At 37.3% G+C, this 26,883-nt stretch overlaps 1 protein-coding gene across 5 annotated transcripts; it reads left to right on the top strand.

Moving 5' to 3' along the window:
* Window positions 1-413: 413 nt before the first annotated feature.
* On the top strand, window positions 414-25,235 carry LOC132063725 (DNA-directed RNA polymerase V subunit 1). Of its 5 annotated transcripts, XM_059456424.1 has the most exons (20): window positions 414-641; window positions 3,365-3,462; window positions 3,792-3,918; window positions 4,165-4,280; window positions 5,023-5,076; window positions 6,645-6,809; window positions 7,827-7,985; window positions 8,073-8,228; window positions 9,103-10,836; window positions 10,938-11,113; window positions 12,169-12,244; window positions 12,333-12,457; window positions 14,297-14,454; window positions 16,706-16,980; window positions 17,657-17,830; window positions 17,935-18,075; window positions 19,480-20,058; window positions 20,734-21,590; window positions 22,371-22,485; window positions 24,725-25,235. In XM_059456424.1, the coding sequence occupies exons 2-20, from the start codon at window positions 3,382-3,384 to the stop codon at window positions 24,962-24,964; spliced, it is 5,508 nt and encodes a 1,835-aa protein (XP_059312407.1). In that variant the 5' UTR covers window positions 414-641; window positions 3,365-3,381; the 3' UTR covers window positions 24,965-25,235. The 5 variants fall into 5 exon arrangements, with proteins under 5 accessions (XP_059312407.1, XP_059312406.1, XP_059312405.1 ...); XM_059456423.1 differs by having other exon boundaries at window positions 5,029-5,076; window positions 19,480-21,590; XM_059456422.1 differs by having other exon boundaries at window positions 415-636; window positions 19,480-21,590.
* The last annotated feature ends 1,648 nt before the right edge of the window (window positions 25,236-26,883 follow it).

Raw genomic sequence — 26,883 nt, 5'->3', positions numbered from 1 at the left:
ATCACAAGGATTAAAATTAAAACTCATCAATAATTGAGGGACCACAAGTTCTATTATATACCATTTATTTTTATTTTAATAGGCAAGGGCATCTTTTCCACTAGCTAGCTACGTACAAGCTGTACAACACATAATACAACACTTCCAATACATATATCGATCTAACTCTAATTAACTTTTATTTACATTTTCTCTGTCCCAATTTTTGTCACATTTTTCATTTTAATCTGTCCAAAAAATAATATATTTTTTTTTTACATTCGGAAACAATTTAACTTCAAAATTTTCATTTTATCCTTAATGAGATATTTACAATCACACAAATATCTAAATTTTTTTCTTAAATTTCATGCCTAATAAAATAGTGTCCACCAGCTAATATTATTATATAAGAGAAGGGGAAAAGGCACAAGTTTATTTTCAGCTGTCTCCTCTTTTTTCTCAAAATTAGTATAGAGTGACTAAAAAAGAGAGAAGGGAGGCTCCAATTCTCACACTAAGTGTCACTCACTACTGCATGCACTGAAGAAGCAGGCAGTGTTGTCCTTTTTGTAGCTACTCTAAAACCCTTCACATTTTTGTCCTCTTTCTCTCTTCAAGAATTTGCTGAAAAGGAGAAGAAAACAAGAAACACAAGTGTGGTACAATTTTTCTGCGTTATAATTTCAACGGCATTCATATGTTTGTGCTTACCCATTTGTTGAAATGGGCATATCTGTTCATTTGTGTTGTAGAAATTGCTTTATTTCGTGTTTTATGCGGTGTGTTAAATTGGGGTTTATTGACATATGCCCTTGTTTTTGGATTAAACTGGTTATGTTTTGTGAGGTTTGCTGTTTTTTGAAAGCTAGAATTAGGGTTTTTTGGGGGTGTGTTGCTAGGGTTTGATTCTTGGTTGTTTTTGCTGTTTGCATGTGGGTGTTGCTTAGAATTTGTTAATGTTTACCCTTTTTTTTTTTTTTTTTTTTGCTTGGATCATTCATGGCTTGGTGGAAATGTTCCATTCAGTGGAGGAGCTTGAAATTTTGGGAAGGGCTTTCAAACTTTGAATAGGTAAATAATTTTTTCATGAATGGCCGCGGTGGCGGATCCAAGATTTTCAATGAGGCAATGAGGGGGTTCGAAAAATAAAAATGTAGTGCCTGGGAATTGAACTTGGAACTTCAATGTGAAGTTTGAACTCTTAAACCACTGAACCAACCTCCACTCTTGTTTTTAGGGTATTCAAAATCTATATTAATACATAAAAAATATAGAAATACCTTATATATACAGTGTAATTTTTTGCCTAGGGTGTTCGGGCGAACACCCTCGCTTGGCCATAGATCCGCCCTTGTGAATGGGTGCACCAAAAATCTTAATATTAAATTACATATAATTATTTTAATAAGATTGAGTTATTTACAAATTTAATTGGAAAAAAATAAAGTTTGAAGATACATTGTGAATTGCGTAACACACTTTTGGTTTTTAGGGAAAAGGAAAAAAGTGTTGGGTATCCTTTTAGAAATACCAACAACAACATACCCAGTGAAATCCCACAATGTGGGGTCTGGGGAGGGTAAAGTGTACGCAGACCTTACCCCTATCTCGGAAGATAGGAGGTCAAGCTTTCGAAAGACTCTCGGCTCAAGAGAAAGCACAACCAGAAAGGTTAGATAAGCACAAGCAGTTCAAAGCAAAATGCAAATGAAATTAAAGAAAGTGAATTAGCTACCACAGATAAAAATGAGAAATAACGTAACACATTAATGCTACTGTAAAATGAGATTGAATCTAAAATGGATGCTATTTCAAAAACTCCACCGAGAATCGAACTTGGGCTGCGGGGCATTTATGAACACGCTTAACCGCTGGGCTAACCATCTCACTTGCATCAAGGGTGTTCAAAATATAATATATCCCTTATAAAATAGAAATTGACTTACATACGCAGTGTAGTTATCCGGGAAAGGGTGTTCGGCTCTAAGTTACTTGGACTCGGGTGCGGGTATCCGATGCAGGTGCGGATCTAGAGGTCGGATCCTTCATGATCTAAATTCTAAGATTTGGGGATACGGATCCAGGTATGGATACGGGTGCGGGGATTCGGCTAAAAATAATTGAAATATCTAAAAATAGAACTATAAAACCTAAGTTATGTGGAAAACACGAGGAGAAAATATTGACCAAGTGGAGAATCCCGGAAGGAGATAAAAGGAAAAGGAGTGACATAGAAATTTCAATATACAAGGTATTCCATTTTCTTTAAGTCCATCTCAGCTTTTGTTTTGATTATAAAAATCATTGGATCTGTCCCGAATTTCTCTGTTGATTTTGGTCAAAGTACCCAAAAGCGGTTGACTAGATCGGGTAAGGATCCCACACCCACACCCATACCCCTGTCGTGTCGACACGGGTGCGGCACCGAAAGTGAAGAGTCCGAGTAACTTAGGTTCGGCTGACCACCCTTGGGTGGCTGTACCTCCGCCCCTGGTTCCATTATGCCAAAATATGTGCTGTTTGGTTGGATATAAGCATTAAAGAAAGCTTTTGACATTCTTATTTTCGCCATTAGGTTTTGATGCATGTTACTCAATATATGATGTTGCGACCACTGTTTTAAAAGGCTCTGGGGCAGGGCGCACCAAAAACGCCCTGAGGCGATGGTGGGGGGCGAAAGTCTCAAAAGGTGTGCGTCCAGCAATTCGGGCGTACGCCTTGGCGTTTTTTTTTTTTGGGCCGTATACCCAGAAAACTTCTTCAAATAAAAATGAAACTTGTTAAATAAGTCCTTAATATAATGCCCAAATTCTCAAAAGTCAACTTATAATTATTCAAATGTTTTAAAAAGGAACTGAAGCATTATATATAAAGTCAAGACCATTTTTTATTGCTAGATGCCTAATTTATGTTCTTTCGCAATTCTTTATCTTGTCTTCTACTATCTCAAAAAAAGTAACGAATAGTTAGTTGTGCTTGTAAGTAGCGTATAATAGATTGTTCTGATTAGTTTTTTTGGGGATGGAGCACATCTCTATATATATTTTTCACTTATTTAAAAATATTTATTGTAATTATATTATTTTATGAAATATTAAAAATTAAATACCCAAGGGGCTTACGCGGGCGTACCTCAAGGCTTACCCCACGCTGAGGCATACGCAAAACGCCTTGCCTTACGCCTCCGCCTTTCATAACACTGGTTACGACACATTTAAAAGATTAGCAAAAAAGTCGATTGATGAATCTGATTTAAAGTTGTCTTACATTGATTATCTTCCTTAGCTGGAAGTTGGAAATTTCCCAAAATGGTGGTCAGACTAGATACTTGTTAAATATACATTTTTGGGGACCTAATGAGTTTTTTGACTTCTCTTTTCAGCTGCAGTGTAGAAAGACATGGAGGAAAGTCCGTCATCCAAAGTACCGGATGGGATTGTTTCACGTATCAAATTTGGTTTGGCTACACCACAGGAGATAGTAAGTACAAGTTTATGCAGCTTTAGTGTTTGTATGTTACAAGGTTCTCAAGAAAAAGTAAACCGGGCTTTATTCCAGATACGCTTTTTATCAAATGACTGGTGCATTTAATACTTTCTGAAGTAATCTTGATGAACGGTGCTTGTAATCTTCTTACTTATATAAAGGGAAAAAAATAGAGTTTAGTCATTTCTGAACTTGTCAAGTAATTCTACTGAATATTCCTAGTTCAACTATGAACCAATTACCCTTACAGTTAAGTTTCTGAGTTGACTACTGTTTTTTATACTGTGTCAGTTATGAATCCTATTCTTTCTTGTTTCTGGCAGTGTAAATCCTCTATTAGCGATTGTCCCATTACCCATCCGAGCCTACTTTTAAATCCTTTCCTTGGTCTGCCTCTCGAAGCTGGCAGATGTGAATCCTGTGGTACTGCAGAGCCTGGCAAATGTGAAGGTACTATAACATTTTCATGTATTTCACTTTTATTGTTTCTGAAAGACATAGAGGTAACTCTAAGGTGCAAGTAGAGTGTAAGAACATGAATAATTCCACATATTTATATAGTATGCGTATGTCAATAGATCATTGGAGTCAAGAACTTGACAGGGCTCAAATACTGGCTTTATGCATAATTAAAATTATACGCAATTGTTGCTTGCATCTTCAGAAGGTTCAAGTAACTCCAATTTTCTATTTCAGGTCATTTTGGATACATTGAGTTGCCCATTCCTATTTATCACCCTGACCATGTCAGTGAGTTGAAAAAGATGCTAAGCCTGCTTTGCTTGAAGTGTTTAAAGATGAAAAACAGAAAGGTATTAGATCTCATTAAATTCTCCTTTTTACGATAATGAATCAATTATTTTTATTTCTACAAAGATGCTATAGGAGGAAGTTTACAATCAGTAGAATTGAAACTGTTTTCTTTTTAGATTTTTCTGGTCGTCTTTAGTCAATATTTAAGCCTACATCGCAATGCTACTGGTGATATGTTGGAACCTGCATTTAAACTTGTTATTTTAATAAACATGATGGGGAAACTTGCTAATCTGCTTGGGCCTTTTTTGAATTAGTTTCTTTAATGCTTCCACATGATGATTATGTTGAGGTTACTGCGTATCAGATAATAACTTTGGTAGTTATCAAAATGAATAAAGAAAATCTGATACTAACTCTGGACTAATATTTTCTTACTGTTATTTGAATGTGTTTACCTTACAATAATCTATGCCTCAATGAAGAGTAGTATTCAAGCCGAAACTTATAAATAATTAAACTATTTTTGGTAGGTTAAGTGGTCGATTTCGTCGGTTCCCATTAAGTCGAGTTGCCGATTCAGTAACTTGTTGCAAATTTACTCTAATTCCATATCCTAAATTGTTCCTTTTCCCCTTCTAAGGCCAACAAATTGAATTGATGATTTTCATGTACTTGTGTTTGGAAGGTGCTTTGTGCACGGGATTTCTCTGGATTCCTGCGTAGATCTAAAATTATTTAAATTTGATGTGTTAAAGCACTCTCTGTGCTATCTTCTAACCTTATTGAGATAATACTCAGTTTCAGGTCAAGCATGCTGGCGTTCTTGAACGAATGTTATCCTCATGTTGTGAGGTGAGTATCTAGCTGCCCATGTAATTGTGTTTAGTTATTAATCAACAAAATATTGTGGTTGAGTATCAGCATTTATGTGCCTCCAATTTGTTCAAAGTTCTTATTTGTTATAACCACAATTATTCTTATTGTTATATAAAACTAGGAAGGTCAGGTTTTGATCTTTTCCTTGTCTGTATGATGATTTGCATGGTTTCCGCTCCCCCTCTCTCTCTCTCTCTCTATATATATATATATAAATTCTTTCTGTTTCTTTTCCCTTTTCAATTGCAAATACTAAGATACCAACAAAAGGTTGCAATTTAATTGATGGGGACCTGATAGTAATTATCATATGGATTACATAGAGGCTTAATAAGACCCTTCATCACTTCTTTGGTGTGTATCACTATTTTTTGTGCCCTCTTACTAGTGTGATTTATCTTTTATACTTATAGAAATAGTGTGTGCACCCAACCGGTTTTGCTTGTCCCTCCGCTTAGTTAGTAATGCAAGTATTGTTAGCCTCCTGTATAGAACAGTGCTTTTTCTATATAAGAGTGAGTAAAGCTGTGTTGACATTGATGGTTCTTTTAGTTTTTATTAAGCTCTTTGAGTTTTTGTGGAAGAGTCTTTGTCCTTGAAATTTATGTTTTGTGTGCTATATATAGTAAATGAATCATAGAAACAGTATGTGCTGAGTTCTTCCTAAAAAACAGTATGTGCAAAGTTAAGATTGCTCTACACAGCTGTGTATACATGACTATTCACACAAATATATACACATTCTTTTGAAATATGGGATTATATATCTGAATATGATCTAGTTCTTCACTTCTTTGATTTCTTTCAACCAGGTAATGACGTTATCTTATGGGAGGCATGGAGTGGTGGTCCTTTTTCCGTCTTTCTTTTAACAAAAATGAATGTTTGAAAAAAAGTTAACAGAAAAGAATGAAGTTTTGAACAAGTGGTCTTTTCTTCCTTAGCCCCAGCCTTACTCACAGGAGAGGCTTGCAGGCAGGAAGAAAACCATTGGGCAACAGGTAGAAAGAAAATGAGGTGTCTAACCCTAAAATTGGAATGTCATGTTTAAGCCCCATAGTTCAACATGTATAGGGAGTATACATGTAGTTATTGTTTTATGCGGTGAAGCAATCACTGCGATTTCATGAAATCTTGATAAAAGTCAAAAAGGGATTTCCCTTCTTCTGGAGATTCCTGACTGATTAAACTGGCATTTTCATCCACATTAACCTGTCTGTTAATCTGTTCGTTGGGTTATATTTAAGTGTTTATATGAACAGTATTGTCTTACAATGACTTGTTAAGAAGAGATTTATTTTTGATGAAGATGACCTGTTAAGAATAGATTCTCTGTAGAAACTTAACGAAAAGGAGTTTGTGCCTTGTTCCCTAGCCATAGTCCTAAACTGAAAGATATTGAGCTCTTTATTTGACTATGAATAATTTAAAGCTGGAGTCTGTTTAAATTTGTAGTAATATTTCTTATTGAATTCATAACCAGAAGCTGAAATTTTCTTCTTGAGTAATGTGATTTATGGATTTTATATATTCTAATGATGTAGGATGTCTCACAAATCTCAATATTTGAGGGTAAAACCTCAGATGGTGCTTCCTATTTAGAGCTGAAAGTGCCAAAAAATGCTGCAAAGCTTCCCGAGTGGAACTTCTTGGAGAAATATGGCTACCGCTACGGTGACGGTTATTCTCGACCGTTGCTTCCTTCTGAGGTTAGCTTCTCAGTCTCTGTAGAATCACCACACAGCTTTAAAGATAGGAACTGAAGAAACTCAGCTTATAAATAGTTAACTTCTGTAATGAGCTGAATTGAATTGCATTGATGTCTTTGCTCTACTTCTTGAGTTGCTAGTAAAAGTTAGTATGCATTTCTGGTGCCCCTTGATCTATTTCTAGTGGTTAATGTCTTTGATATTGGTTGCGTTTCCTATGTTGCCCTTCTGATATCAAAGCTTCATGGTTCCATCACTTGGAATTCCATGCTAATCCATTGCCCGTAAAGTCACAACTTTGTCATTTACTGGCAAACTAGAATGAAGGGCAGCTGGATAATTATGACTGCATTACAATTAGGTGGTAATCTCCTGCCCTTTCGGTCATGCCTCACAAGTCATGACTCTGCCACTGGGACCTCGGCCAGAAGAGTATACTGCTGCGATCTCTATTGTTTATATGAGTTCTGACCGTCCCTGCTATAAAACTCATTTTACCCCTATCTTATAGAAAGACCAGCTGGGAAATCCACTACAACTTACAGCCTGAAGATATTGTTTAGGGGTAGCCAAAAAAGAGAGGGGAAAATGAACTGATGAAAAAAGCGATAGTGTGCTTGTTGAGTTCTTTTTTTGTTTTTCTTTCTGTGATAGTGCAATTGACCCCTATAAGGAGAGTGCGAATGACTAGGATGATTTCTCTTTCACTGGAAACTAGTATTTTCTGCTAGTGACAGTGTTGAAGTTCGGCTTTTATGAAATACATGTTAATCTGGTGTAATGCTCTCAAACTTCTGATGACATTGGAGTTTTAATTTGTTGGTATTGTTCCCCTTAATGAATTTCGTGGCAGTTGTACCTATCATAAAATGTTTCGGAGTGTGCATTCTGGTTCGTCCATTAATCTTCTTTGAATTGATATTATTTTCCATTGCCAAATTCATTATTTTGCTCTGGGTAAAAGATATCCCAGTTTAATTTGCTTTCTCTTCTTTTCATTATCACACATGAGTTTAGGTGCTTACAATCCTGAGAAGAATACGTGAAGATACGAGGAAAAAGCTATCAGCCAAAGGCTATTTCCCACAGGATGGATACATCCTGCAATACTTACCAGTACCTCCCAACTGTTTGTCTGTGCCTGATATATCAGATGGGAATAACATCATGTCTTCGGTAAGACACTTAAATTGAATCTTATATATTATTGGCAGTCTCGTCTATGTCAAGTCAATTTATCAGATTTTCATGTTGCTTTTTCAGGATCACTCTATAACAATGCTCAGGAAGGTGCTGAGGCAGATTGACATAATTAAAAGTTCAAGATCCGGTACACCTAATTTTGAGGCTCATGAAGTGGAAGCAAATGATTTACAAGCAGCAGTTGTCCAGTATCTCCAATTTAGGGGGACAGGCAAGGTACTGAGACTGCTGTTATTGTTAAAACTATAATTTGAACAATGATTAAACTTTTCCCATCTGCTTAGAGTGGTTTGTGATTTCAGTGTCTGAGACTTCCAATATGTTGACACTTTAACATCTTTGAAATAGCTTTTAGCACTTGCAATTTCTAACAATTAGTTACTGCACCACTATGTGCTTTTGCATAGTCTCCTTGGCGAGACTAAGTTTGGTTTTTTGATTTTTCAACAGTTTTCTGTTTCTTCTTAAATTCCTGAGTATATGCAAGTGTTTGCACTATGAGACTTTGGCTAATTTACAGTTTTAAACAAACAGAAAGTCAATGATGCCAAAGTTCAGGTAGTGGTGAGTTCTTCAAATTGTTCTGTTTCATATCTGAAGAAATCATAAATCCTTCTGTTTCTCTGTTCTATAGTTTATTGAGTGTTTATTTATCTAGTGGAGTATTTTTAGTTACCAAACAATTTAAGAAATAGCTCGTCCGCTCAAATAAGTTCCTCATTATATTGTACTGCATAAAACTGTTGGTTCCATGTAACATGGAAGGAAATGGTGGAGGGATGATGAAGATGGCTTGTCACCCTAAACTGCACAGTGCACTCCAACAGCCTTGCTGGGGTTTATATCAGTTGCCTTGCCTATTAATTTTCTTTGAAGTACCTAATCTAGGATGAAACATCTACTTCCTCAAAGTGTTTTTCTGTAAATCATCAAATGTAGAAAACAGAGAATTTCTAGGGTTGACCAGGAACTTTAGTTCTTTGTTATTTAGTTCAGGAGTATAATTAGTGCTCTTTCACTGATACTGGTGTATCCATGCAATGGAGATGGAATTTTGACTATTCATTGTCCATTTCATTCTCAATACTAGGCATCCCGTGACGTTGATAAACGTTTTGGGATAAAGAAGGAAGCAGTTGGTACCACCACTAAAGCCTGGTTAGAGAAGATGAAGACATTGTTTATCAGAAAGGGGTCTGGTTTCTCATCTCGAAGTGTCATAACTGGTGACTCATACAAAGGGGTGGGCGAGATTGGTTTGCCATGTGAAATTGCTCAGAAAATCACTTTTGAGGAGAGAGTAAGTCAGCACAATATGTCGTACTTACAGAAATTGGTGGATGAAAAGCTTTGTTTAACCTATAAAGATGGGTCAAGTACCTATTCTTTAAGAGAAGGGTCAAAGGGGCATACATTTCTACGACCTGGGCAAATAGTGCACAGGAGGATCATGGATGGTGATATCGTATTCATCAACAGGCCACCCACAACACATAAGCACTCCCTCCAAGCCTTATCAGTGTATGTCCATGATGATCACACTGTGAAGATCAACCCCCTCATGTGCGGTCCCCTTAGTGCTGATTTTGATGGGGACTGCATTCATTTGTTTTACCCTCAGTCACTTTCTGCCAAAGCTGAGGTTGTGGAGCTTTTCTCTGTAGGGAAACAGTTACTTAGTTCTCACACTGGTAACTTCAATTTGCAGCTTGCCACTGACTCATTACTGTCATTGAAGTTGATGTTCTCAACTTATTTCTACCATAGAGCAGCCGCCCAACAGTTAGCAATGTTTCTTCAGATGGGTTTACCTGACCCTGCTGTAGTAGATGTTCGTAGATCTGGTACCATTTGGACCGCCTTGCAGATCTTGGGGACTGCTTTACCTGATGGCTTCGATAGCTGTGGGGAGACACACACAATCGGGAAAAGCCAGTTCTTGGGAATTGAGTACAACAGGGACTTGATTTCATCAATTATTAATGATGTTATCACATCTGTCTATTTTATGAAGGGTCCAAATGATGTCTTGAAGTTCTTCAATTCCTTACAGCCTCTTTTAATGGAAAATTTGTGCTCAGAAGGTTTTAGTATCAGTCTCCGGGATTTCTACATGTCAAAGGCTGTAAGGGATGGTATTCAGGAAAGAATCCAGTGCATGTCCAAGTTGCTTCACCATTTGCGGGCATCCTATAATGAGTCTGTAGAAGTACAATTGGAGCATCACTTGCGTAATGAGAAACTTCCGGTTATGGACTTTGTGCTTAAGTCGTCTGGCATGGGAGTGCTGATTGATTCCAAGAGTGAGTCTGCCCTTAATAAGGTGGTGCAACAAATTGGTTTCTTAGGCTTGCAAATATCAGACAGAGGCAAGTTTTACTCAAAGACACTGGTGAATGACATGGCTCGACTGTTTCAGAGGAAGTATCCTTCTGTTGCTACTAACCCTTCCGAGGAATTTGGGTTGGTTAGAAGCTGTCTGTTCTACGGGTTGGACCCTTACCAGGAGATGACTCATTCGATCTCCAGTAGAGAAGTGATTGTCCGCTCATCAAGGGGATTAACCGAACCTGGGACATTGTTCAAGAATCTGATGGCCATTCTCCGCGATGTAGTAATTTGTTATGACGGGACGGTTAGGAATGTTTCCAGCAACTCAATTATTCAGTTTGAGTATGGGGCTAGCAATGGGTCAAATTTCCCAAGTGAATTTTGTGCTGGTGATCCTGTTGGAGTGTTGGCTGCAACTGCTATGTCCAATCCTGCATACAAGGCAGTTCTTGATTCATCTCCAAGCAGTAATTCCTCCTGGGAGATGATGAAGGTAGTGCGTCGAAACAAGTTTTTTCCTCATACTTAGTTCTGACCAGCTACTTTATATGCACTCATCTAACTGTTTCTCCCAACCCCTTTTTCTTATTTCAGGAGATACTGCTTTGTGGAGTGAGCTTCAAGAATGATGTTTCTGACCGTCGAGTAATCCTTTATCTGAATGATTGTGGATGCCGTAGAGGGTACTGCAAAGAAAAAGCGGCGTACATCGTCAAAAATCATTTGAGTAAAGTATGTCTTAAGGATGCTGCTGACGAGTTCTTGATAGAGTAAGGACCCTATTGTTTCAATTTTTCTGCCACCACTTTCTTGGCTTCTAATAGTGTGTCTACCTGTTATTCTGTAACATGAATATGCTACGACCAGATTGTCACCAACTTAGTTACTGCATAACACATTTTGCCTGGTCTAATGGAATTGCATTGCACCATTTTCTGCAGTTAAAAGTTTATTTCATTAGACTGCCCCAGCAATTCGCTTTTTCTGAAAATTTTCAGTTGAACTTTTGCCTCTATTCTCTAAGGCCTGCAGTTGTCTGTTGTTTTTTTTCAAATTTTAGCAGTCCATTTTTTTATGCTTGCCCAAGTGGTATTTCTGGTACTACTTGAAAACGAAGAGAGCTTATTTTTTTTAATCTTTAATTAGGGATAAAGTAACAAATGCTGTTGATTAAACTGGGAAAGTCGGCGTATAAGATTTATCCACATAGTAGAAAAGCGTCATAGAATATATGATCATCTACACATAGCTCCCATCGATTATGCTTACTGAAATGTTGAAGGTGCTCTTAAAGTGTGAAAGACTAAAACGGTTCCTCTAATACGTCCAAAAGACTTTTTCCCTCGAAAGCAAGAGTGTTGAAGCAGCTGCCGGAAGGTGGCGACACTCTTCAGAATTGGAATGATGATCACTGTTATTTTTCAAGTACTTATTCTTCACATGATAAAGATCTGTCCATTTCCCCAAATGTATCAGACGTGAACATCTTATATTTTCTGTTCATAAACTATCAAATACGTTAATTCCATTGTCATTATTTCAACTCCGTGGTATTTGTTTTCTTTCAATTTAATAGAACCACCTCTTGCACATATATATAGTTCATTGCTTTCCATTATAAAAATACTCGAACTTTTACTTCTCAAGTGTCATGCTAAACCTGTTGATTGTTGATCAAAGTTGGAACTGAAGTTTGCACTATTGTATCTCAGTTTAGTCTTTACATATCCGATATACTGTGTGACACAGTAGCTACCCCTGTGAAGAGGAAAAAGAAAATCATCTAATTAGCTTTAGTCGGTTATCGTTTGCTTCTTTCTTTTAGATACGGTGGCCAACAAGCAGGATATGAGAATTCTGAAACAGGGACAGGTCTCATTGGTCATATCCGTCTCAACCAGGTTTTACCTATTTTTCGAACTTATAAGCTTTGGAGTAATTTTTTTTCGTGAACTATTGCGTCATTGATACTTCTGTTTTGGTTGACAGGGACAACTGGAAAATTTGGGAATCGGTGTTCTTGAGGTTCTTGAAAGATGCCAAGTAAATATCAGTTCATTCCAGAGGAGAAAAAAAATTGGCAATCTTTTCAAGAGAATAGTTTTGTCAGTGAGGTCAAACACATCTTTCACTTATTTCTTCAATATGACTTAGTGATCTTGCCATTTTATCAATCAGTATGTTGTTCAAAATTTTAAGTTACTTGACATTACAGCCACTAGATTCTGAACGCATCATATGATTAAGTAGATGGCTTAATCTTAGTGAGAGAGTATGTGATCTAATACTGGTATATGCATATGCATCTCTAGAGGAGGAAATCTTAGAAGCTCTATATTTGTGTTAGCACTACATATCCTATCATCTGTGAAACTGTTAATATGGCATGCACCTTTTTTTTTCGAGTCATCCTATTTACCTGAATATGTTCAAGTTCACGTATTGTCTGATTGAGACCTGATAGTCAAGCATGAGCAATTGTCCACATGTTGCGCAAACTGTCGTATTTTTATGCTTAAATACTAAAGGGTCAATATTGAAGTGGTGAATGACTGATCAATTTAGAAAAGAGGATAGCGGGATGGAAAAAAGCTATTTGTCCAAAAGAGGAATGGAAGTGTTAATTAAGAGTGCTCTTTCTAGTATGCCCACATATTCCTTGTCTCTGTTCTTGCTCCGGCCAGCAGTACAACAAAATTGGAGAGACTCCAAAGGAACTATCTATGGGATTCGACAGAGGGGGCAAGGAAGTTTCACTTGGTGCAACGGGAGATTGTTACAACTTACGACTCCGAAGTGTTGGGCTGGTCTTGGGGTTAAAGATCTGAGAGTCTTTAAGGCTTTATTAGGAAAGTGGTTATGGAGATTTGAGTCAGACGTACACACTTTTTTGGAGAGAGGTGATAGCCAAAAATAAAAATAAAAAAATACGGGGTTTTGGAAGGCGAATGGAGGACTAGAGTTATCATTATGCCTTTTGGGCTTGGTTTGTGGAGGAACATACTGAAGGGATGGGAAGATTTTAGAATCAATGTGTGTTTTTGGCTAGGAGATGGGAGGGGGGTAAAATAGTGCAGGGAAAATATGTTGGGAAATACATTCCCAAACCTATACACAATTCCAAGCCAAAAGAATATGACAGTCCATCAAGTCTGAAGGTCTCAAAGTGGAGAAGTTATCTGGGAATTTGAGCTTTAAGAGATATCTACAAGATTGGGAGGTGACAGAGCTTTAAAACTTGATTGACTTGCTCTATACATATAGCATACTGCAGGATATCCACGATGTATGTCCAGTCATTACTAAATTTTTATTACTTTATCAAAAAAGTATTTTGAAGATTTAGTGGTCCACACCTATGTCAAGCAATCAACTGTGCCTCAATCTGAAAGTACTCAGCTTCGGCTATATGAACCTGTATATGCATTCTGCTCTCTTCAGGTCTATTTCATCCTGTATATATTTCCTTGTCAAGAAAATAAATAAATTTCATCCTGGATCTATTTCCACATTTTAGTCAGATGTGGCTTTTCATTGGTGGACTTGGGACTCAATGTTGATTCATCTTTGATGTGTCAATATCAGCCAATAACTAAACTCGAGCCCAAATATGACTTAGCATTGGCTAAATGAATCCTCTGAAACCATTTTGCCTTTTCAGGTTATTGTAGTACAAGTCATTTCAATATTGCTTTGCTTATAATTTATTCGGCAAATTAGTGGTTCTCTAGAAAGGCGAATCTTTTACTGAAAGAACCAACAACATACCCAGTGTAATCCTACAAGTCGGCTTTCATTGAAAGAACCATTTAAAGATAAATTGACATCTAGTATCCCTTGCATGATCTATTGTTAGTTTGTATCCATCTTTATGGACCACATCCCAAGGATGTCTAATTATTACTTTCTGTGCAAAATAAATCTTACTCTCTGTGAATTTTTGTTTTATGCAGTGAATTTTGTTCGTTCTGCCACAATTCCGGAAGTAAGTGTTTGGACACGCCATGCTTGAGGTTCTCTTGGCCAGATGCGAGTGACGATCACTTAGAGAGGGTTTCTCATATTCTTGCTGATATGATATGCCCAATTTTGTTGGATACAGTTATCAAAGGTAGTTTTGGACGAACTGAACATGTTCCGCTGTGTTTGACTGTCCTTGTGTTCATTTTTACGGTCACAATATTAAGAGTGTGCTTGTGGTCATTTTCTGTATAATCCTTGCCAGTTTTTACATCAACTGTACTGTTAAATTTTCTCCTTAAATTGGGTTTGTGGTAGAAAGAGAAAAAGGGGGAGGTTGTTAGTATATGTCGGATTTCTACTTTGAGCTAGTAGTTATTTGATGATGTCCCTCTTTTAAAGTGTCCTCTATCTTTCATTGCTGCTTTGATAAACATAGTTTTGGTGAAAGTTCTTTGGCTAGGTCTCTAGATTTTGGAGTGATTGATAGCCTGCTTAGTGGTTAGAATGGGCACCATAGGGATGGTGTTAACCATGACTCAGAAAACTGAATAATGACCTGAAGGAGCTCCCTTTCTTTTATTGAGTCACATTATATGACTTTACAGTATCAAATTACATTATTGTGCTTGAAAGAGAACTCTTATAGGAGAAGTGGCTAGGAAACTTCATTATTTATGCAGAAACTTTTTTTGTTTGGGAAGGAACCTCTAGAATTTCCATGTCTCAAGAGCGTAGTTGAAGCCCCAATCACATACTAAAGCAGAAGCTCTGTCATGCCACTTTAGCAGAGGAAACTTTGGAAAATGGTATTTGCTGTGAAAAAGAGGTAAGTGGTTGAGGGCTGGTGCACTGGTTAGTTGCGTTTGTGAGTTTGCAAAAGACAGAGAGAGGTAAAAGAAAGGAGAAGTAAGCTTGGAACTACCATATTATTTTTCGTAGTAAAAGTTGGTGTAAGTTATCTCTCTGCTCTTCTCAAATTGCCCAGAATCATTTATCTTTTCAGGTGTATTTAAACCTTTTCTCTGGGGTAACAAACCGAAGGAGAGAAGTAAGAATTGCAAGTCAGTGTTCTGTTTATGTCACTGATCTCTGGCGTGCGGTTTAGAAATTTGATTAAGTCATGAAATTTCTAGTGTAGAGTAAAACAGTGGAACTCTTATTAATATCTCCCGTAACACACTACGGCATACTATAGAGAGCAGTGAAGCTCCATATGTCCCATGAAAGATGAGCAGAAAAATTATGGTAGTTTACTAACTGCTGAAGAACATTCACTATTAGTTCCGACTGTCTGAGAAATAAGATTACACTAACAAATTTCCCATTTTATTTTTCCTTGTTCTTGACCAACATCCCATAGCTGTTTCCATAATGTGTGCAACTTTTAAGTCTAGCAGCTGTCTTTTTAGTTAAAAGGGAAAGCTGGATTGTTGCTTTCTCTCATGAAACAAGGTGGTTCCTTGAATATCTAGGGTTCCTCTATTAGATGCTAAAATTCATTCCGGATTAACAGGCATGGTAGTGAAGAACTCTAAAGAATGTTCATAGATTGTTCAGACATTTCCTTTTGATTGTTAAAGGTATTATATTGAATATCCAGCAGCAAGAAAGTGCTTTAGAATGTTTTAAAATGGAGCATTACTGCTGCAATTGTAATGAACTCAAAAAGTCCATTACAGATTCAGTTTTGCTCTAAATATTTCTTGCATTCCTTTCCTTCCAGATGACCCACCAGACTGCTGAAGGAATTGAGTTCCATGTTTTCAGCTCTGCAGCAACTCCATTGTTTGACCTTGGCATCTTCCAATTTATTCCCACTGTTCAGACATTCTGAGAAATATGTTTACACTTATAAGTCTCCATTTGTTCGTCCTTGATCTGTACCTACGTTCCAAAGCTATTTATACTGAGTGCTGAAACTTGAAAGGTCTAGAAGCTGGTTTATCAGTTAAAATGAAAAAAAAATGGATGGTTTCTTTATCATGAAAAAAGGTAAAGGTTATTGAATTTCAAGGTTTCTCTATTGAATTTTAAAACCCAAGTTGCATAAGCAGAAAATATGGCAGTTAAGAACTGTTAACGAGTGTTACTAACCATTAGTACTGTCTGAGAAATAAGATTACGCTAATAAGCTTCCCATTTTGTCTGTTCTCGCTCTTGACCACAGTTTCAAAAGCTTGATGGTTGTTTTGTCATGAATTAGGACAAAATGTTTTGAAGAGATTCTCTATTCTTGTTGGTGTCATCTTAAGGTGTTTAAATATATAATGCACAAATTTGCATTTTCTGTTATGGCTTCCTGGGATAACTGCAGTTTTCAAAGAATTGTAAGAACATTATACTTGGCTTTTCTTGGGAATGAATACTTGATTCTAATATAATACACTCATAATGGACAGGTGATCCAAGGGTTTCAAGTGCAAGTATAGCTTGGATTTCTCCTGACACAATGTCTTGGATTAGGAGCCCTTCCAAGAGTCAAAGAGGTGAATTAGCTTTGGATATTGTTCTAGAGAGAGAAGCTGTTAAGCAAAGGGGAGATGCTTGGAGGATTCTCATGGATTCCTGTCTTCCTGTCATCCATCTGATAGACACTACGCGCTCTATCCCATATGCAATTAAGCAAGTCCAAGAACTTATTGGAATTTCTTGTGCCTTTGAGCAAGCTGTTAAGGTACCATTAAATGCCTTGACTTTCTCTTTTATTGGGGTAATGCTCTATGGGACACACCCTGAGACATGCTCATGGACTAACATTCCGGCCTTCTCAACATCTCCTCTCTTGAAAACTAGACCTATCTATAAAACCACCTGTTGAGCCTTGAAATTCATGAGACATAGGATTTTGAATAGTACTCTCTCTGCTTCAAAAAGAGTGTCCACTTAGCCATTTGCACACCCTTAAGAAAATGCTAATTCCTAGGCAAAAATAGGTAATTTGACTAAACTACCCCTAATTAAATAGGTATTGGGATTTGGTCACTTAACACTTATAAGGACAAATCTGGAAAATTAAGGCTAATTGTTTCTTGATTTGGTAAGTGGACACTCTTTTGAAAGTCAAAAAGAAAGTGGACACTCTTTTTGAGCCAAAAAATATAGGCTAAGTGGACACACTTTTTGAACCGGAGGGAGTAATTGTAAATCTGATCTATCCACGATAGCTGTGAACCTTCTTGAGATTACTATGGTGATGGGTTCAGCTGCAATCTTATCATTAAACATCAATGATCAACTTTTCCTTCCTAGTGTGTATTTGCCAACCTTCTATGTGCAAAACGAGAAATTACCCAAAGGAGTTCCTTTTAATTACTAATCTCAAAGTGTTTGCAATTTGGTTTCTTTTGCAGCGCCTATCAACGTCTGTTACAATGGTCACAAAGGGTGTCCTCAAAGACCACCTAGTTCTATTGGCTAATAGCATGACATGCGCAGGAAATCTGGTTGGTTTCAATGCTGGTGGAATAAAAGCATTATCTCGGTCATTAAACGTGCAGATACCATTTACAGAAGCAACGCTATTTGTAAGCCACATAAGTTTTCTTCTGTTCTGTACTACACTTCATATTGACAATTTCTTCAGTGAGCTATCTTATTAATCAGAGTCCATTTTTTTAATCCTTCTTAGACCCCAAGAAAATGCTTTGAGAGGGCTGCTGAAAAGTGCCATGTCGATTCTTTGACAAGCATCGTGGCTTCTTGCTCCTGGGGAAAGCATGTGGCAGTTGGTACAGGATCTCGATTTGAAGTTCTCTTGAACACAAAAAATGTATGTATCTCGATTTGAAGTGCGTTATATTGATTTTTGATTTGATTGTGTCATGCCACTGGTTGATAAATGTTCTTCACATACAACCATTTGTCTATTTATGTCTTGTTCATTCATTAATTGGCCGAACGGAGTTCAATTAAATTACAAATTATTGCATGCTCAGGCTAATCAATACATGTGTGGTAACAAATATGTCGACTAAAAATGGTCTATATTTCTTTAAACATCGTGCCAGATAAATACTTCTGGTTTTCCTAGATGGCGATATCTTTGTTTTATGTAATGTTAGAAGATTTGAATCATGAAACACCTTTCTAAAAATTATACTGTATGTGACAAACTATGTAACCTTAAGGAAGAGAAGACTAAACAACCTTGTAACCTGTGCAAAAGAAATGCATGGAGCAGTAGATTAGCCAAGCAATATGAGTTTCCTATTCCATGCAGAGGTGGTTTATTAAGGTAAAAGCACGAGTAAGATGGAAAAGTTGGACAACTGTGGAAGCAACTTTCCCCAGGACCTGGAAACTTGAATGCATTTTTCTTGTTCTTTTTGTGAATATAAAAGATTGGGGACCAATGTGCCTCAAACAACTAGGGAGTTTTGATACTGTTATCTGATCTTTGTCATTGGCTAAATTCACTTCCTGTGGTAGCATGTTGCAGTAGACTGGAAGGTTGCTTCTGGTATCCTTGTAGTGTAGGCAAACACATTCTGTCTTATACCAAAAGTAAAGTAGACACTTCATTGATCAACAAAAAAGACAAATGACAACGTGTATCGTGTGCATGTACAAATGCAGAAAAGTGTGTCGTATGCTTGCAAACACATGCATAAGAAGCTTATTTTCATGTCTAGACAATTTATGTAATAAGATATTCAATGAAACATGTGATCTTCAAAGAATTAGTTGACTCTTGTAGACAGATTATGATGTATTTTTAAAAGTAGAATTCTATGTTAAAATCGGAAATAAATACTATGCTAAAAAATTAATCCACAGCAATACTGTAAAATTTTGAGCAAGGTCAGTGCACTTTTTTTTTTTTTTTTTGGTTGTAAACCGGGAGCCATTATGTTGAAATAGTAGTTTTAGTTGCTGCATCATTAATGGCCATTAGATGCAAATTTGTGTTTCAAGCAGGTTGACTACATTTTACTAGGTTGGAAGTTCAGTAGTTATCATAAATGGCTTTCTTGACCTGTACCATTAAGCTGAAATCTGAACCAGCTGCAACTAGCATGTGTGTTTTCTTCCATCGCATCTTACCTATTAATGGTCTTGTGCACTTTAGTTCTCTTATCTGATAACCAACTGAATATTTATTCGTCGAAGTAGCATATTTTCTTGGTTAAGGGTCTTGACCGAGGCTAACATGTGAAAGTCTTTTCTGTGCAAGGTTGAATGGAATATACCGGATGCACGTGATGTTTATAGCTTCCTACACTTGGTGAGGAGCAGCTCTTCTCAAGAAGTTGAAGGTACCAGTTGTCTTGGTGCAGAAGTTGATGAGCTGGAGGAAGACGAAGATATGGGATTATACTTGTCTCCCGATCGGGACTCTGGTGCTGATATGCCCACTTTTGAAGATAGAGCTGAATTTGATGATACTGAAAACTTAGATGAAGGAAAGCTGACTGGCTCTGCATGGGAGAAGGCATCATCTGAGAAATCTGGTGGTTGCTGGGATATGGCTGGCAAAAGCCAAAATGGGGCTGAAAAGGGTGTCAATCAGTCAGATTCCTGGTCTTCTTGGGGCAAAAAGGTTGATGAAGCTGTGAGTGATCCTCAGCAATCTGGGAATGGGGAGCAGCTAGAATCATGGTCTGCCTGGGGGGAAAAGGCCAAGGAAGCTGACAGTAATCCTCAGCAATCTGGGGTTGGAGAGCAGTCAGCATGGGGAAAAAAATCGGACAGAGATGGTGGTTCATCCTGGGGGCAGAAGGTTGATAAAGATGGTGGTTCTTGGGGGAAAAAGGTTGAAACCGAGAATACCCCTCAGCTATCTGGGAAAGAAGACTCTGGATCGTGGTCCTCATGGAAAAAACCGGTGGACAAAGATGGTGGTTCTTCCTGGGGGCAGCAGGTTGAGAAAGATGGCGGTTCTTGGGGTAAAAAGGTCGAAACCGAGAATACCCCTCAGCTATCTGGGAAAGAAGTCTCTGGATCGTGGTCCTCACGGGCAAAACCGGTGGAAAAAGAGGGCGGTTCTTCCTGGGGGCAAAAGGTTGAGAAGGATGGTGGTTCTTGGGGGAAAAAATTTGAAAACGAGAATACCCCTCAACTATCTGGGAAAGAAGACTCTGGATCGTGGTCCTCACGGGCAAAACCGGTGGAAAAAGATGGCGTTTCTTCCTGGGGGCAAAAGGTTGAGAAGGATGGTGGTTCTTGGGGGAAAAAGTTTGAAAACGAGAATACCCCTCGACTATCTGGGAAAGAAGACTCTGGATCGTGGTCCTCACGGGCAAAACCGGTGGAAAAAGATGGCGGTTCTTCCTGGGGGCAAAAGGTTGAGAAGGATGGTGGTTCTTGGGGGAAAAGGTTTGAAAACGAGAATACCCGTCAACGAGCTGGGAAAGAAGAGCAGTCTGGATCGCGGTCCTCATGGGCAAAACAGGTGGAAAAAGATGGTGGATCTTCCTGGGGGCAAAAGGTAGATAAAGATGGTGGTTCTTGGGGGAAAAAGGTTGAAACCGAGAATATCCCTCAACTATCTGGGAAAGAAGACTCTGGATCGTGGTCCTCGTGGACAAAACCGGTGGACAAAGATGGTGGTTCTTCCTGGGGGCAGCAGGTTGATAAAAATGGTGGTTCTTGGGATAAAAAGGTTGAAACCGAGAATATCCCTCAAGTATCTGGGAAAGAAGACTCTGGATCGTGGTCCTCATGGGCGAAACTGGTGGAAAAAGATGGTGAGTCTTCTTTGGGGAAAAAGGTTGATGAACCTGAGAATAACCCCAACCAGTCTGGGAATGGAGAGCAGTCAGGATCCTGGTCCTCATGGGGGAAGAAGGTGGAAAAAGATGGTTCTTGGGACGGGCCTAAACAATCAAATTCTGAGTCGTCTTGGGGAAAAGCTACTAAAGGTGGTGGATTGGGTTCAGCGACTGCTCAAGGAAATGATTGGAGCTCTAGTATAAGTGGAGATGGGCAGTTAAATAAATCAACACGTGATGACTCTACAAACATTGGTGGTTGGAATTCTTCAACTGTTGGTGGTTGGAATTCTCAAAAGGTTGGTGTTGAAGAGAGTGATAAGCAACCTCAATGGGGTCAGCGCAGACGTAATCCGAGAGGAGATTTTAAGGAAAACTCGCGAGGTTGGGGCTCCACTAGTGGTGGAGATTGGAAGAACAATCGGCCTGCAAGATCAGCTGATGACTTCAATAGAGGTGGAAATTTTACAGCAACAAGGCAAAGGATGGATATTTTCACAGCAGAGGAACTAGAAATACTTTCAGATGTTGATCCTATTATGCTGAAAATCAGAAAGATAATGCATGGGACAGGGTAAGTTTTATGCATAACTGAATTTACTGTATACATGTTTGTTTGTTCCAAAGTTGGTGCCAATCTCCTTAATTCTTTCTGCTGGCTCTTACATGATTTACAATTTGTTTGTGGTCTACATATTAAGTACTCAATTCCTACTGCTCTCAAAAAAAAAAAAAAAAAAAAAAAAAAAAAGAAAAGAAAAGAAAGAAAGAAAAAAGTTCTTGGCACCTATAGGATGGTGACATACTGAAGTATTTGAACAAATCTTTGTCAGTCTGCACATTTTTTCCCCGTATTATATCTTCTGAGTTAGTCCTTAGTGTTAGTGAAAAACAAGGGATCACAACTTCCCTCGGTAGGGTCAAGTGATGAGTTTACAAAACAAAGAGGTTGACAGATGTTTCTGATAGAATGAGAGAGAGGAAAAGAGAGGGATGGTATGAGGAAAAGGCCGTTTGAATTGGATTTGTTCTAGTCATCTATAGAGAGAGGGAAGTTAAAGTCATGAATAAAGAAAAAAAAATCAATATTCCTTTCCATCCAAAAGTGGGGCAAAGCAGATATAAATCAGACCTCTTGTATGGAACTTTTGTTAATGCCAAAAAAGACGTCGCTTTACAAATAGACTAGGTACATATTCAAGATTTCATGAAAATTAATGTCCATTATGTTGCCCTGCTAATCAATAATAAAAAGCTAGTGCTTCTTTTCCTTCTCACATCTCTGTTCTGGTTACATGGTTTTTCCCCCACTCTAAGGCGATAATAAATTGCTGGTTGCATTTTCTTCGTGAAGGTATAATGATGGTGACCCATTATCTGCTGATGACCAGTCATATGTTATTGACTCTGTTCTCAATTACCATCCGGATAAAGCTGTCAAGATGGGAGCTGGTCTTGATTATATCATGGTAAGTGACTCTTTTCCAAATTTTTTTCTACAGCATTTAATATTCTACTCAGATTGTTAGTACCAAGGTTTCGAGCAATTTTCTTCACTTGTCAAAGTTCATCAACTACTAGCAAAATGTGGAGTCAAATATGTCAGGAAAGGGAAGAAAAGATATACTGAATGGTCCATAGACTTGATAATTAAATTGCTTCCATTTTAATCAAGATTGTGTGAGCATGCGGATATAATGGTTTTCTGTACAACTTTCTTCAAGTTGTACATTCGTATTGATACCAGTGGTTTTCAGCTCATCATATTCCTATTGATCGCCATTAGACTTAAGCTTTTGATTAGTCATTGCTGCTTGAGTAATTTTTGATACTTCGTTATGTTCCACTTCTTATCCAATTTGACCCATTCCACTTTTCATAATTGGAGAACTTCTCCAAGGATTCAAATTCATGGAAGTAAATCATTTATTCATTCTATAGAACTATTAGTCGTCAATATTGGAACAGTGAGAGTGTGGAAGGCACCAAGTCATTTATAAAAAGCTGTCTTCTGAGAACTAGTAAAGCAAACAATTTAGGGGATGTCGAAAAAACAGACTTGGATGCTTTAGTTGTTATTTTAGTCTTGAAGGGAATGTCCACCTTCCCTTTCCTATAGACGTTCTCAACGTAACGCGCAATCTTATAAAAAGTAAATCAACAGATAATACTCTGGCAAAGTTACATTGGGACCCACTTTCTCTTGTTTTCATCTAACTTTTTGGCTTTCACAGTGCTCTCACCTAATTCTAAGTTCTAACATTTTCACCTTTCGGTTCTTTCCTCAACTGAAATCAATATATTCAGCTTGAAATGGAGAGAGTACTTTTTATGATTTTGGGGTTGGTGGGAGTGCAAGTAAGTCCTACACAAAACAGAAATTGCTAACTTATCACTTATCAGATAGATATCTTCCGAGTTTTTGAGAAAGGTAATAATTGTATATATATTTTAGCACATAGGTGCTAGATACCATAGTTACAAACCAAAAAAAAAAAAAGGAAGCATAAAAGCCTGCATCCTTGTTCTTCTTACAAGGATTCTATAACTTCTAGTATAGGTTCTGCATCATCTACAAATTCCTCTTTACTCCAAAAGTGAATAAAATTAAATAACTCTTTTTAATCTTCTGAACAGAACTGTATTTATCCTTTAAAATTTTCAAATCTTTATTAGAAAAAAAACAGAACTGTATTTATTCTCAAAACATCTTGAATTTCTTTCCTTCTATATAGTAACATATGCCAGCAGGAACCATTTTCCATCTCTTCTTCTTCTGACGTGATGCTGCCCAGACTATTCCAAAATGCCAACAGTCCCTAGTTGATGTTAGCATTGTCCATTTGATTCGTTTCATGTTTAGAAAAAGCTACCACAGGTGATGACCGATTTCACAATGGCAAAAAAGATGACTCTTCTCTGACTCCTTCCTACATAAATAGCATCTCGAGCATAAAAATAATAAAGTGTAACACGCCAGACGCTCTGTCCACTGAGCTACAGGCGCTTTGTTAAAGGTCTTCTGAGTTTTCCCATCCAAACTGGTGAAAAAGGAAATCAGCATTATCTAGGACCTTCACAAACTGTTAGGTCTCATATGCAAAGTCAAAGAGCATGTTTTGCATCTCTAGGTTATTATTCTTTTGTAGGTCTGCGTACGCTCTACCCTCCCAGACCCCACTTTGTGGGGTTATACTGAGTGTGTTGTTGTTGTTTTCTTTTCTGAGAACTATCTCATGCGTGTGTACCCACATTATCACATTGGGTCCTTTGTTGGACGTGGATATAGTCTAGCCCAAGTTCCTCCTCCTGGTATGAATCTTTTTTTCTGGAGGACTGGTCTCATTTGCTGAATTAAATGATTATCTCATTGAGTTCAAATTTGGATGGTTACCTCTTTGCTTCTTCCTTGTACTCCCTAGGTCAAATGAACTGGTCCCTACTTGCCCAGTGTTCGCCTGCTTTATATGTCATTTGCTTCTAATGGAACTGTTTATTCCATTATCTGACCAGTATATTTTGTGAATGGATCTTTCAGTGGAAGTGTTTAATTACATAATCTTCCGCATCTATGGGAACTTTATTTTTAATCTTGTGCTAGCATAATCTTAGTTGTGTTTCTATCTTACACGTGCCAAAGTTGCTGTGAGTTTTTTACTATTTTTAGGTTTCAGTTTCTATGGCCTAAGATTTAATCTGTGTAAACAGGTTAGCAAACATACTGACTTCCAGGATACCAGATGCTTCTATGTTGTCTCTACTGATGGTGCCAAGCAAGATTTCTCCACCCGGAAATGTCTGGAGAACTACATCAGATCAAAATATCCTGATAAGGCTGAGACTTTCAATGGCAAGTACTTCAAGAAGCCTCAACCTCGCATCCCTAAAGTTGCTTCTCCATCACCATCAATCCCTAAAGTTGCTTCTCCATCACCTTCAGTTGGTTGATCTTCTCTTTGTTTGGATAGTTGTACAGTTAACTTGGTTGCCTTGTGTAACAGATGGTAAAACAATCAGCTAAATGAAATGTGCATGTTGACAAATTGGCAGTTAGAATGTTCTTGTGTATATAGTTTAGTCCCTAACTTAAGAATTTTCAATGAAGTCCCTTTGAAGGTTGTTTGGTTACAGAGGCTGTTCGCCTAGGACCTCTGTAAACCAGCAGTACTGGCGTTGAATGATTGAAAGCTTAATCTTTTTCTATATTTTGTTATCTCCATTTCAGTGTCTTATTCCTCATTCGACTTTCAATCGTTTGCTTCTTTTCCTTCCGTTAGGAGGGAAGGAATAATATAGCATTTACCTTTCCCAGCTCTTAGAAATGGAGAAGGTATCAAGTGTCTAGTGAACCCCTCTAACTCCGTAGGAGAATAAGATAAAGCTAATACGAAGAACTTGAACATTGACAATAGAAAGGTGCATACTTCTGGGGAGTAGCCTAAAGACACTATGCTTATTACTCCTATAAAGCAGAGTTTTGGCACCGAGTAAAATCATAAGAAAATTTCTTGTAATTAGAATCCTTGTCCATAGTTGTAACATATATACATAGTTTCATTGTTTCCTGAATGAAGAACGCTTTCAATTAATAAAGTGCGATAATCTTGCATCAAGTGTGACTGATGGTCCAGATTAAGTTACAGAGGCTTGTTGTCTTGATGGTGTAGTAGTTTATTTGTTTTTTTGAAGAGGTTATTGCGCTTTTCTATCTTTTTGCAAGTAGAGGTAAATACTCTTCAGTCCAAAATTTTGTTGACGTTTTAATTTTTCCGTGGGTAAAACAAACTAATCCGACTGAAAGCGGTGCTCTTTCAAATATAATAAAGAGGACAAGCAAATTGGAACTGAGGAGATAATTCTTTACAAGTTACCCCAGTTTTTTTTACAAGTTTTTACACTGCTGCATTAACTTAAAAGTCCTATATATTTCCGAAAAGTTGCACTTTCGGTCCAAGTAAAGACAGAGAAGACAAACCTTAAACTAACGGAAAACAAATACTTCAATGTAATCGTTCAATAGTTGAGAAAAGCAGACTAAACAAACTAACCAAAGATTTTCTTTCTAAAAACGACATTTGCCTTGTGTTGACGATTCCTTCACTTTTGGACTAAAAATGTCCATCTCTAATAAATATAAAAGACTTTTGTGTTCATAGTAATACATAAAGGACCAAAGTAAACCTAACCCTATATAAAAGGACTATATTTGATTCTTTCCTCTTCACTTCTTCAGAAAAAAATAATAAAAGACTATTCTGCAAGAAAATAAAAATAAATTATACTCTCCTCGTCTCAATTTAAATGTCTTAGAGCCTGTTTGAATTGACTTATTTTAGGTGTTTTTAAGTTAAGATAACTTTTAAGTACTTTTATAATTTTTGAGTAAAATAAAAATATGTTTTTAAACACTATTTTAAAGCCAAAATAACAAAAATAAGTCAAAACACCAGTTAGGATTTCTAACTTATAACTTTTGGCTTATATAAGTCATACTAGCAATACATACATGTCTATTCACTTTAATTAGTCAGTCTTTAAGGTTTGTATTTTGAAAATAACTTTTAAAAACATTCTAATTGTTATTATATATACAAAATGTATTTTATGTACCATCACTCTAGTTGTAATTAAAAGTCTTTGAGATGGAAAGAGTCGGACTTTTTTTATCGTTATCATGACAATGAAAGTTGTTCATTGATGTAAAAGAAAATTAGTAAGAATATGAGGGAAAATTAATATTTTGATTCTAAATTTTTTCTTTTAAATTCTTTAATATTTTATATGTATACCGACAAGTTGATATCCATTTCAATTAAGTAACTATTCAGATCCAAACATAAAAACCATTTTGTTGTATATATTGGATT

The sequence above is a fragment of the Lycium ferocissimum genome, chromosome 7 (assembly GCF_029784015.1).
Source record: "Lycium ferocissimum isolate CSIRO_LF1 chromosome 7, AGI_CSIRO_Lferr_CH_V1, whole genome shotgun sequence".
NCBI classification, from domain to species: domain Eukaryota; kingdom Viridiplantae; phylum Streptophyta; class Magnoliopsida; order Solanales; family Solanaceae; genus Lycium; species Lycium ferocissimum.
This window is presented reverse-complemented; position numbering and strand designations above follow the sequence as displayed.

What these genes read in the sequence shown, in the direction of transcription:
- LOC132063725 (XM_059456422.1), top strand. Translation starts at nt 3,382, where the DNA reads ATGGAGGAAAGTCCGTCATCCAAAGTACCGGATGGGATTGTTTCACGT. An exon ending in TTACAGAAGCAACGCTATTT is followed by an intron (nt 17,831 to 17,934) that starts GTAAGCCACATA and finishes AATCCTTCTTAG; the next exon opens with ACCCCAAGAAAATGCTTTGA. An exon ending in CTGGTCTTGATTATATCATG is followed by an intron (nt 22,486 to 24,724) that starts GTAAGTGACTCT and finishes CTGTGTAAACAG; the next exon opens with GTTAGCAAACATACTGACTT.